Source organism: Cajanus cajan, chromosome 5 (assembly GCF_000230855.2).
Source record: "Cajanus cajan strain Asha chromosome 5, NIPB_CcT2T_4, whole genome shotgun sequence".
NCBI classification, from domain to species: Eukaryota; Viridiplantae; Streptophyta; class Magnoliopsida; order Fabales; family Fabaceae; genus Cajanus; species Cajanus cajan.
In genome coordinates, this window is record NC_138521.1 from 48,817,232 (window position 1) to 48,831,130 (window position 13,899).

At 30.1% G+C, this 13,899-nt stretch overlaps 1 protein-coding gene across 1 annotated transcript; it reads left to right on the forward strand.

Annotated features, from left to right (window-relative positions):
• The first annotated feature begins 3,296 nt into the window (after nt 1–3,296).
• On the forward strand, nt 3,297–12,008 carry LOC109790155 (uncharacterized). The gene is made up of 7 exons (XM_020349265.3): nt 3,297–3,991; nt 5,501–5,574; nt 5,655–6,787; nt 7,935–7,988; nt 8,554–8,598; nt 9,316–9,456; nt 10,422–12,008. The coding sequence occupies exons 2-7, from the start codon at nt 5,562–5,564 to the stop codon at nt 10,608–10,610; spliced, it is 1,575 nt and encodes a 524-aa protein (XP_020204854.1). The 5' UTR covers nt 3,297–3,991; nt 5,501–5,561; the 3' UTR covers nt 10,611–12,008.
• The last annotated feature ends 1,891 nt before the right edge of the window (nt 12,009–13,899 follow it).

Sequence of the window (13,899 nt, forward strand, 5' to 3'; positions counted from 1 at the left end):
GCGTTATAGGGGTGTTTAATACCTTCCCTACACGTAACCGACCCTCGAACCCAATTTTGGTTATTAAGGCCATCATTGGAATTCCAAAAAAAAACCTTTCCTTTTTTCAATGTTTTGAGCAAAACATTGGTGGCGACTCCTACGAACAATTTTCAAAATCATTAGTTAAGGATTAGTCTGGTCTCCGGACATTCTTTAATTGATGAGATTTTCAAAAAATAATCTAAACCATTTAGTCGCAAGATCAAAAATTTTGGGGTTGCGACACCAATCAAAGAAGTTTTTACAATTTGATAATTCATAAAATAATATGGTACCAGAGCTATGTTCGGTCATCTACTGGGCGTAGAAATATTACCCCACTACTTAAAAAAAACGATTCTCAACATTCTACCCACTTGAAAAAAAAAACATTAATCCATGGCTAACATCATTCAACCATCATCTATCCCTATCCATAAATTAACAAAATTACAATTACAACACCTTAGTAATTTTTTGTCCAAAAATTTCTAAGTCATTGATGTATATAGTTTTTTCTTTCATTTGCATGCATAATAAGTGACCTTTGAAGATAACATTTTACTATTGCTCATTAAACTTCTTTACTTCCCGCCGCTTGAAAAAAAATTGATTTGTGTACTATGTTAATCACAACCCAAACATTCTTTAGACTCAAGTTATTAGCACATCTATCTTCGAAAATTAATGCCCCTTGTTGTGGGAAAGAATCAATACCAAAGCTTAGTAACAGTCATCACAAACCCGAGTTTAAAATAAAGCACAAAGTTATTGTAGTTAGACGATGAAACCCAATATATAAGGTAACTTCATCAAATAAGACATTCATCTTGGGAATGTTACTTTGAATGGTCTTTTCACTTTATCATATTGTACAAATGATGTTAATGAAAAATAAATAACACACTTAAAGAAGAAAAAAACTATGTATAGGTACTCAAAGTAGGTATTTTAAACTATATAAAATCAAAGAGAAAAATAATGAAAATATAGAGACTAGAAGGAAAATTAAGTTAAATTATAGGAATTAAAAAGATATTTAAAAACGTCTCGTCAAAATTGCTTCATCGAATTGGTCTTTGCCACTTCATCACAATACAAAATAATGAAAAATAAATGACAAAAGAAAGTGTGTACAATGACTTAAATGACTATTTTAAATTACTAGGAATTAAAAAGAAATGTAAGTGAAATTATATAAATCAAAAAAGTATTTAAACCTTAAAAACTAGACAAAAAAATCATATTTTCAAATTCATATAACAAAGAAGAAATCAAGGAGGTCTAGAATAAATGGTTGAGTTCGGTGTGTGAATGTTATAAATTTTATTGATACATGTGTTTGATTCACATGGATAAAAAAGGCTATTTAATGTTTTCATAATTAATGTTTTTATTGATTGTTTAGAAAAATTAATTTCCACCATTTATATCATTAAAAAAAATTCAACCCATCTCTCTACACTTATTGCAAAATTATTTATTGTCCAAGTCAACTAATTAATGTCTTTCAAATTTGATAATGTATATAAATTGACAACTGTTATCGTAAAAGCTTTATATATATATATATATATATATATATATATATATATATATATATATATATATATATATATATATATATATCCGTTTATTTTAAGAGTAAATCTACTTAGACTTATTTCGTTTAACAATTCATGTTTTACATCAAATTTTAACTATCAAACCATTGAATTTAAAAATTTTAATGCATAGACCAAATTTGTAAGTTTTTAAAAAATTTGAAAATTATTTGATATTCCATTTCATTAATTCAAATTAATAGATAATCATAAAATTATTTGATACTTCATTTCAACAATTTGAATTAATTTTATACATTAATTTGATTTTCAAATTAATGTATAAAATGATTTTATGATTATCTATCAAATTGAATTAATGAAATGAAGTATCAAATGATTTCCAAATTTTCTAAAAGATTTGATCTATGCATTAAGAACTTTAAATTTAAGGGTTGGATCGTTAAAATTTAATGTAGAATATGAGTTATTGAATAGAGTAACTTGGAGTAAACAGATCCCTCTTCATATATATATATATATATATATATATATATAGAGAGAGAGAGAGAGAGAGAGAGAGAGAGAGAGAGAGAGGGAGAGAAGAGGATTATGGTAACACCGGGGTAACTTTTACTAAGTATTATACCGCTTAATAACTTTATATTAAATGTGAATTTTATAAATTCAACCATTAGATTGAAAATTTTTTACTCTTATATATACAAAATTTTATATTAATTTAAGATGATTTGATATCTCATTCTTATAAAATAAAATTGATGTAATATATATACATTTCAAAAATATTAAAATATGAACAATTTGATTACTTTTATGTTATTTAATTTTAACAAAATTTGATATAAACACAAAGTAATATAAACTTTCAATCTAACGGTTGAATTTACAAAATTTACATTTAATATAAAATTATTAAGCGGTGTAATTATAATTCACATATATATATATATATATATATATATATATATATATATATATATATATATATATATATATATATATATATTAGAAAAGATGAAAAATTAGAATGGCGATAACGAAGATTGAATTTAATTTTTCATTACATGTATTTCAACACACCAACCACGAGATTAGTGGTTTTGTTTTCTATCCTAATAATAAAAGGTTGCTCTCTTTTGACGTTTATTATTCTTTTAGAAAATTTTAGCCTAAAATTATAAAACGTTTTCTGATTGTCTCCTACAGTTCACCCACTATCAATTTTTAAATCGCTTGCAATTACTTCTTTTTTTTTTTCTCTCTCTCTAGAAAAGTATTTTATTTTTAAATAATGTATAAAACCACATAGTGCCACTTTTTTTTCTCTAATTGTAATGTACAGATTGCGAATTCAAAAATTGAGAAAAAAGAAAACTGAGTGGGGGTAACATAAATACTGGCAATGGAGTAAATATTATTGTAATAGTTGGAATAACCATATATTAAATATAAAAAAAAAAATACATCCTTGAATTTAAAGGCAATAAAACTTTTGACCAAATAATAAACCACTAAGTTTTTAAGACTCAAAATTATTAAATTTGACCAAATAAACTAATCTATGTGTTCAGCTCTAAAGAAAATAGACCGACTAAAGTCTGGGAAACCAAAAAAAATGTTGTCATGACTATTAGAAAGAAATACAGAAGAAATCATTTTATTTAATACTTACATAACCTCTAATTTAAAATTGAGATAACAGAGAAAACCACTGATTGGAAAGAAAAAAAAAAGTAAAAATATTGCTCAAACAATAATTATAAACAAGTAGAAAAAAAAGTATTTTTTAAAAATTCGTGTAAAAAAAAAAAGAAATCAAAATCCAAGTTAAATGGTCATAGGCTAGTATAATGAAAACAGATACAAAAATAAAAAGGCAAAATAATTAATTTATAAAACTAAAGAAAAATAAAATTTTAATGCTTTCCTTATATAAACTAAAATTGTAGAAAGTGATTGAAAGATTTTGAAAACCCAATACTCAAAAGTTGGCAACTAGTGACGAGGGTGAATAAAATGAGTGAAAGGGGACAAAAGTGACACGAGGTAAAAACAGTATATGGCCACCTCGATAGTCATCGAAACATTTTGTCATCAGCGTTCATTGACAGCGCGCCTACTACCAGAAGCGTTTCTAAAATTTAAGAGATGTCATCATATAAGTAAATTAAGCAAACCTAAGGAAGAGAAATTCTATAACTTTATAATACATTTTTTTCCCTTTAATTCTAAATCCGAAGTTTGCCGGAATAACCTTCAATTCTCTCTGTAAATTGAAGCTGTCTCAGTCTGTCTCACTCTTCACTCTTCAGATATACAGAGCGTGAGAGATTAAGAAAGTGAAAAAGCTATCAACTTTCACTGTCTGGACCCACCAATTCTCATATCTAGAGATCTACTAGGTATCATTTTCTAGATCTATAAATCTTGCTTACATGTGAAATAAGTTGATGCGATTTACTGTTGTAATGAGATATATCCCTTTTCTGTTGACTACTATTTTTTAAATTTTTTTTTTTATATATTTTTTTTTTTATTATTGGGAATTTTGATGTCTGCCTGGACCCTAGCTCACTTATGATACTTTATTTTCACTGATCTGAGCAATCATCATAAATCTTAAAGATCTGATTTTTTTTTTCTTCTACGAACCGATGTTGTACGCAATTTGGTATTTAGGGTTTTCGTTTGTCAAAAATATTCATTTTAAGCAAAATAAATTATATTTACAACGGGGTGCTGGAATTCATTTTTTTTTTTTGGTAAAAACCGGAATTCTTATATATAAACAATTATATGTAAAAAAAAATTAAGAGCAAACTATTCTTACTAATCTGTTTTTTTATATAATCTTATAATATATATTTTTTATGTCTAAATAATAAAACTTAGGAAGAGTGATTCTAGGATTAACACAATTTGACTCGGGAGTGTTTAATTTGGACTAGATTTCCTGCCGTTGAAAAGTATCTCTGTAGGGTCCTGCAGTCAAGAATGAACAGTTCAAAAGATTTTAAGTAAATATATTTTATATTTAATATATAATTATTATTTTTTGTGATCTGAATTTCATGTAGACACTTTTGTGACTTCAAAAAGTCCATGTTCGTTTAATCTTTGGATGAGGGTTCTATGCAAATAGAGAGAAAGAAGGGAACTAGCATATATTAACCCTTAAGTTTGATGCTATAAGCTTATAATGATTTAATATTTACTTTTATTTGCAGGAATTAAAAACCAAATTTATCTCTATATATATATATATATATATATATATATATTCATATATTTACAATAATTAAAAAACATTATATTCATATATACATGCTTATTATGAAGGATGCATTTAACACGTCTTTCTATATTTCAATAGAATACTTAAAAGCCATTTCATTCACACACCGATGCATTACATTGCCACCTTTTTGTGAAAATAATACTAGTATTTTTTTCAATATATATTACAACGTTGAATTATGTGACTCTGGCTGAATTCACTCTATTATGTCTAAGTTCTTGTTGGAAGTCTAAAAGGTTGGATATGGCATAAGAATATATCTCCATGATGATCTCATCATGTTGTGTCCTTATGACAGGAGGATGGTGTGGTACATTAGATTATACGATGCCTAAGTTCTTTTGGGTGTGGTCTAATAGGCTGTTCTAATGACTGTAAGATGTGGCCTTATACTGTGGTCTCTTTGGTGGAGATTGGTCGCTGATTGAGCATCAAAGTCTTTTACTTTGTAAGTTCGAAATAGTAGGTGTCATAGTTATCAACATATTGATCACTCTGTGCCTGGGTTGGTCCACTCGTAGTGCTCCCTTACTTGGTATATATATATACATTCTTTATTTGTCCAAAAAATATATTACAATGTTTAATAATATTTCTTTTGGCTCCAATGTAGGTCTGCTCTCAATATTGTTTTTTCTTCGAATCTTAGGTCTTGAGAAGTAAACTTAGCAAGAATGAATCCTCAAGGTGAGATCATCGATTCCTCTCTAACTCGATCATTTATTTATTTTGCACCATCTAACAGTGTGTTTTCTTTTTTGTCAAAGGTGGCGGAGCTGGACAAGTTAATGCAAGCAACACAAACAACCAAAATTTCACCTCTCATCCATCTCTTGAATCATTGCAGACGACGCTCCTTCCTTTGTTTCCTCTCACCACTGAAAGTGAGCAAAGGTTCCTTGAAGGGCTTCCTATGCCAAATCTGAATCTCCCTCAACAAGGTCTCACTGGTGTTCCTCTTCATGAATCCCTTAACTTATCATTGGGATCCAACGTTTCTTCTTCAAGTTCCATTGCTATAACTCCTCAAAATCCATCCACCAATCTTGACTTGTCACTATCACTAACAATAGGCTTAGCTCATCAGGGAAATGAAGTGCAAGTGCAAGGTGTGCATGGAGGCACCTCATCAGACACTGTTCTCTTACCAAGTAAGAGAAACCATGCTTCTGGAGGATTTCTCAGAGGCGAAAGTTCAAACATGGGAGAACAAGCTCCACCGGCCAAACGACATGTCACTGAGTTTCAGGTCGGTGCCAACAACAATTTGAACCCATCACCACCACTTCCTGAGAGGCAAGTAGCACAACCCTTCAGTGAAACTCCACGCACTGAACCCATCCAAGGTCATGTTCATGTCAACCCACATAATGGATCAGCTCCTGCACCACAACCACAACCACAACGTTATTCGCGTGTTAACAGGATTGCAAACAACTTCCGAAGAGGTGTACAGGGTCAACTACACCATTGTTTGTCCTGTAGCGGATCCTCACACCATAGTTTTCATAGATCATCCATGACTGGTCCTCCTTCGATCAACAATGGGAGTGCAAGAAACACTCCTCGGGTGATTGCACCCCCTTATCCTCAAACCCTAGGTGATAATATGGCCCCTTTACATGGTCACATAAACTTTCAGAGAGGTAACATGTTTGGCCATAATGCTCATCAAGCAATTATGTACCACCCTCCGAGTGACCAAGCTGGTCCTTTAGCTTTGGCTTCTTCACAAGGCATACGAGAAATGAGCCTTACTGTTGCAGCAAGTAGTTCCAGAAATCAGAATAATTACCAAAATCAAGCTGTAGTGCCTTCACCTCAACCTCGTGTCAGTCATGAGACTTTTTTGCCACAACAGTTTTCTACTGTTGACATGAGAAGAAGGCTTCCAGCTGAGGTACGTCTCAAATCTCAATACTTGCCTTCTTAAGATTAAGTTATAAGAATTTATTTGATGAAGAAAAGGGGGGAAAGGAAATATTCAGAGGAAGTTCCAACTGATTTATTTTATTTTATTTACTTTTGGATATGTTGTGTATGTGATAAAACAAAATTCTCTTCTAATTCACTGAGTTACAAAATTTTGGAAAAACTAGAAGAATTTTTTGTTTATCCTATGTGCACTTTAGTCAAATAGTTTAAAAGCTGCAAAGAAGTCGTAAATTTTGTGATGTATTCTTTATTATAATTTTATCATTTGTTAAAAAATGAATGAAAAACTACATACCATTCTAGAGTGTTAACACCAGTTTTTTTTTCATCTATTTTCTAATAATATCAGTAAAATTGTAGTAAATGCATGACTCAAAATGTTTTAGGAGATATATTTTACACGTTTAGAAATTAATAAGATTTATTCTTAAAGGTATGAGTCTAGTTTTATAGTATATAATCAAAATAATGTTGTGAGTGATTTTACATTCATATAATAATGTAGGAAAAAAAATGTATGATCAAACTTTTTTTTTCACTTTTTTTGTCCATGGATGTTTTAATGTAAAAAAATAAAAATAAATAAAAATTTTAATTTTTTTTTGTATAATTACAAATGTTGCATAAAATCAAAGTTATACTACAAAACTAAGAAGAAACTATTAAAAAATAATTTTCAACAAAAAACTGTATCTATTACCCTTATATTTGTTCTCCTTGCACCAATGTCTTGATTCTTTCCTGACTCATTCATATTCATAACATTAATGCCTTGATCAAATTATATAAATCACTAAATTGTTCTCTGTTCCATTTCTTTAATTCAGCTCAAAACTTCTAATTTTTCTTTAAAACCATGTGCTCGTCAGGAGTATCCTTAATGCAGTATAGAATAATTCTTGTATAATTAAAGTGCATAGACTTTGATGCATCAAAGTAGTGTAAACGTTGACACATATTAAACATGTTTATGGGTTGCAAATTTTATCATCACTCTTTCTCTTTAGTGGTTGATGTTGAAATTTTTGTTTGTTTTCCATCTTAATTTATTTGGAAATTAATTTAGCTTTTACCTAGTCAATCGTTTACACGTATATATTTTTGGCATGAAGGTTCAATCTATCCTGAATCAAGTACGCGTGGGTCGACGCACTCTAATGTTCGAGGTACATTTTCACACTATAGTACATGCATGCTCTTACAATAAAATTATGTATATGATGGCACAAGGTTAGCCTTAAACTGTATTTAGTCTATCTTATTTTGATTTTGCGTCATCAGTGGCTAAGTAAGGGATGAGGGGAGACACTAACTTACACATAGGTTATACCGAATGAGTCATTTCAAAACTTTGAAGGTTATGATAAAATATTTAATTTTCTCTTTTATCTTATTTCTACTACATTTTCTTTTCATCTTTTTCTTCTTCTTACATTTATTATTTTCTCCCGTTAACTTTCCTTTTTTCTTTCTATTCCTTCGATGTACAATCAGTATTATACTAATGAGATAATGAATTTTCATTGTTTCCACTATACATTATACTAACAACATTCATTTTTGTTTTGTTTTATCATAACTTTTAAGCATTGCAATTATTAAGGAAGTTTAACTTAGTTTGTTGAAATTGAATAGTGTACATGAATTGCTGTACGTAGTTAGTGCTAAGTTTCATTTTCATGTTAAAAATCATTGTAATTAACAAATGTGTTTTATGTCTACATCCTACAGGATCTGATGGTCTTTGACTATTCACTTGTGTTACTAGAGTATGAGGTAAGAAAGAGTTACTATTTTTATTATCATATATTTATTTTCTTTTTAAGTTCATCGTACTTTTTTCTTCGAAAGTTAGACAATCTCATGAATTTAATTTTATTTTCATAAGTTACACCTTTGCTTAAATCTTACAGATTTTTAATAATGAAATTTCTCAATAATATTCTTCAATCCTACTTGAATTCTCTTTCTTTAATTGGCACCAAATAAAAAAAATGAGGAATTACTCCTCTGAATACATCTTCCTTTAAAATCTTCCAAAACTTTTGATATAACTTTGAAATAGAAATATTCCTAGACTTTTGTAACTTCCACAACTCTAAATTACCTCCTCAATCTCCTATTCCACAAATCTAGCAATCAACATTTCATTATCCTTCTCTGAAATTTAACTGAATTTTATTCCTTCCGGAATTGGTCTTTTCCATTTATTTTTTGAAAGTAAATTTTGAAATTTCCTTTCTTCCTTATTTCATTAATTTTACTTACCTTCTCTTTCCACTCCTTTTTATTTTCACAAGACTTCACTCACCTGCTCTACCACCTCCAATTTAGTCTGCCAGCCACAAATTATGTTTAGCATTTTTATTTTAAATTCTAATTTTAATGAAGCAAAGCATTTATTTATTTTCCTGGTGAAGAGTAAACTTCCATTATAGTTTAGAAGAAACAATTTGGTTTCACTATTGCTCTAAACATTATGATTTGAAGCAGACGGAACTCCAAAATCAATTGGATCCATCACACCCGGGACTGAGTGCGGAAGAGATCATGGGCCACATTAGGCGTGAAAGTTTCACGTCATCCGTTGGTACAGAAAATCAAGAAGATGAAGAAAAATGTGCCATCTGTCTGGTGAGTGATGCTACATTTGCACTTTTTTGAGGGTAACACTGACATTGTATATTTGTAAGGTTACGTCAACACAAGTAACTCTTTAGTTATAGTTTTGAAAATAAATATTTTTTTTCATTTATACTATTGTGTTAACCAGTTATGCAATTTCTCGGATCTAAAATTCATTTTTTTTTTTTGCTATTATTGTGATCATTGTTTCCTTATATACTCTCCTTTTATGGAAAGTGTGTGAATAAGGGTAGGAGCCCTTGTTGCTTTGGACTGGCCTTTGCCTGCCAAAGAGAAAAAATTACACACATACAGATATCGATATATAATTTTTTTACTTAATATATAATAATAATAATGATTTTATATATTTCTTATCAATCATTTATTTTCTTTTTCTTTCCCTCCACTTTCTAACACTTTATTATTCGAGAGATACAACCATTGTTTCTCAGAATTTTGTAAAGTAAGTCTCTATTTTTTTCTAATTGTTTCTATAAAAAGAAATTAAAGAATATATATTTCATTTAATATTTTTTTTATAAATAGAGTACGTGTTATTGTTATTATTCTGAAAATAAAAGTTAAATTTTCTTTAACAAAAGATGAAGATAAATTATGCCTTTAAAACTTTAAATATGATATTTATTTTGATATAATAAAGATTTCTATCATTAGATTTTCTTATTCGATCTTTAAAAAGTTAATTTTTTTTTCTCTCTCTCTCTCTTATAGCGTTGTAGTCTTGTATCTTTTGTTTAATTTATATAATTGTTTTTATTCTGATATGTGATCAATTATTATGAATATTTTAGTTGTTATTTAATTATAATATATTAATATTTAAATTAACATTTAATTTATCTTTTATATGTAGCCCCGTTAAAAGAAATGTTCTAACACTGTTCCAGATGTGCATGTTGACATTTTAGTGTTCTATTGACTCATACAAAAATTTTTGTCTGCTCATGTAGGAGGTTTATGAAGATGGAGACGAAATTGGGAAGTTGGATTTATGTATTCACATATTTCACGTTCAATGCATCAAACAATGGCTCATGCAGCGGAACGTATGCCCGATCTGCAAAAGAATTGGGTTGACAATAAACGATGCAGAAAATGAAAGTGGAGCAGTAGTTAATAATGAAAATGCCAATGCTTAATTAGTTCCTGCCTGTAACTTTCAAGACTAAGATTCCAACTTCCTTTTTTCCTTCATGGAACAAACTTGTTTATATATGTAGTAATAAGCTTTTACTTAATGCTTGATGGCTATTTACAACTCCTGCAATGTTTTTGTTTTTTTTTAAGCTAGTGGATGCTTTTATATGTCATTGCGGATGATATCAGAGGAAGTGAAGTTCCTACTGAACTTAGGGAATGTTTTGTCCGATTGAGACAGACTGAATGTAATATGAAAGTAACTCTTTTATTATTTATTTCATGTAAGTAACTTAGTTTTGTTGTTGCGCCTTCATATATATGCTTTTATGTTTGAATTAGTTTGCTTTATATTTGCTCTATAGCTGTATATCTTGCAGTATATAATCATTTGATGTCTATGGATAATGATAAAAGTGGGTTGTCTAATTTACTGTAAGTAAAAATGATATTATGTAACAATATAAAAAATATAATTGGTGTAATTAATTATGTTCTTCAAGATTAATGATACATTTTATTTTTTATATGGAGTTCACTTGTGCAAAACCATTGTTACTCATTGCACTTCTACGTTGATTGTTTTACAACCGAGTAGAAGAAGACGTAGTGACATTTTAAAAATTTTGGCAAACTTTTCTACATTGGTCGTAAAATAACCAACGTAGATTTAATACTCGTACGTCGGTTGTATGTTTTGTTTCTCCGACCCTCAACTTTAGCAGGAGTGGGACGCCATCAGTTTCGACCCAACTACAATGGACAGGTTTGTCACGGCTGAGGATGGTGACGATGCAGACGAAGGCGAGGATACTGAGGTGGAAGAGAACCCTTCTGAGGATCTTCCTTTGGTTGAGGGTTAGTATGTACATATGGCTAGGATTTGGAATTGATTTGTCTGGTTTGGTCACGAGTCACCTTTTTATATTATGTATTTGAGATGGGTAGACTAGGACCACATTTTGTATGCATTTTTAGTCATTTTAATTTATTCGACTTTTGAAAAACCTTTGCTCCACACTTGTCTGCACATCTATTAATTTACAATACTGTTGGCTCCCACAACTATTGGTTTTATTATATCTATTTGAGTATTATTCAGTTATGATGGTTTATGTTATGATTTAGCCATGTGTATGATTTATGTTTATATATGTTGTTTTTGTCTTTAACAAAAAGTATTTTCACCTTCTATATCATTAAGAAAAAGTAATCCTATCTCTCTACATTGCAAAATTATTTATTTTCCCAAGTTAACTAACTTCTTTCAAATTTGATAAAGTATAGCAATCATTACCCTAAAACCTAGCAATGTACATTTTATCAATTCAAAAATTGGGGGGAAAATACAAAAAAGAGTTGAGTAGGGAAAAAAAAGTATTGGCAATAGAGTAAATAACATTATTTTAATACCGTAATTCAAATTTGAGAAAATTTACCTGCTTGAATTTAAGTCAATGATGATTATTAAAGGCAACAAGTTTTAACTCGCTAAGTTTTTCATATTCAAAGATTATATATACAATTATTTAATTTTTTTTAAAAAAGAACTCGGTAAACCAATGCATGTGTTCAATTCTAAAGAAAATAGAGTAACTAAAGGGCTGACTAGTAAACAAGAAAATGTTGTCATGACTATTACAATGAAATATTGAAGAAATAATTTCATGTGATGCATACACAAAATAAAATGTAAATAATTTTTATAACATCAGTGTATCTCTATCCATCATTAATAAATAAAATAAAAGATACGATGAAGAAATAGATAAAAAAAAATGTTATAAAAGTTGTTTTATGAATTTCTTTTACAAAAATCATTTTCCATTTAAAATAAGAAAATAGACTAAATAAATAAGAAAGAAAAAATAAAAATCCAAGTTAAATGCTCGTGGGTTATATATTATTTGAAAAATAGATAAAAAAAATAAACTAATATTATTAAAAGTGGGGAACAAAAATTAAAATTTAAAAAAAAATTCTGTCTCTAAATAAAACATAAAGGAGTTTGAAATTTTTCAGAAGACCAATATTGAAATGTTGAGAACTAGTGATGAGGGTGAATAAAATGGGTGATAATCATTGAAACATTATTTCAGCAATGTTATTGACACCCTACTAGTAGACACTAGTTGCATGTTCCATGGCTTTATATTCTGTCTCACGTTGAGATTTTCGTTGAAACTACTTTTGTTATCATTGTAAATCAGTTTAATTCTATCAACGGTCTCAAACACGACAAGTGTACCGGCCGTTCAAGTAGTAAATTATATCGTATTCACAGGGACTAGTAGGTAAAATAAGCATTTATTAACTATTCGTGACTAAATAATAATTCCAATTTAGTAGTTTGTCATGCAAATGTGAATTAGTAGTTTGTCACCGAACGTCACACTAATGAATCCTTAATCTCTTGTTATATCCATTGCTTAGTCAACCCATAAGTTTACTCAAACCTAATCTCTTAGAGCAAGAGCCTAGGTGCAGATAATGAATACCAATTCCTTGAGTATCCAATACCTACACCCGCATTACGGGTTAGGGTTTAAGACTACTAATGGGTCAAGCTCCATTCCTAGATACATTTTCCACTAGGTATTTGTTTCAGAGCTAGTTTCAATGATTATTTTCCAACACCTAATGGAACCTATATCATGCAAAGGAGGATCAATCCAAAGCAAGCATTAAGAATAGAAACATACACAACAATGAGTGAAACAACATGTATATATATCATTAAAACGTAAGGATTATAATAGAGTCGTTAGTTACATCTAACCCCACAAAATAATGGGTAGAACCACTCAAAACAATGAGGGAAAAACAAAAATAGAGATGGAAGAGAGAATGAAGAACCGAAGGAAAGACCCACACATGAACGGTCCCAAGCTCTGGGAATCCCTTCCTCAGCTCCTAGAATGCGTCCAATGTGCGAATGAGGAGAAAGCCCCTGAAGATTTCTTCAAATATGAGCTTGGGGAGTCATAGTAGGGTTACACGCCCAGCGCATTAGTCTTTGCGCCCGGCGTATTAGTCTTTGCGCCTGGCGTAGGGCCTTCCAGATAGCTTAGTTGCTCTCTGCCTCAAGACACGCCCGGCGCAATTCCTTTTAAGCCAGGTGCAATGTCTTCTAGAGAGTTTGAGCTACTATCTGTCTCGATCACGCCCAGCATTGGTAGTCTCGCGCCCGGCGCAAGTATGACTTGCAGAGGTGTGTCACTCTGTTTTGCTCGTGCCCGGCGCGGGTAGTCTTGCGCCCGGCGCAGTTACTCTTCTCTGCTCCTTAGCTCC

Coding starts and splice junctions, on each gene's coding strand:
- LOC109790155 (XM_020349265.3), top strand. Junction 6,788..7,934: donor GAAGAAGGCTTCCAGCTGAG/GTACGTCTCAAA, acceptor TTTGGCATGAAG/GTTCAATCTATCCTGAATCA. Junction 9,457..10,421: donor AAAAATGTGCCATCTGTCTG/GTGAGTGATGCT, acceptor CTGCTCATGTAG/GAGGTTTATGAAGATGGAGA.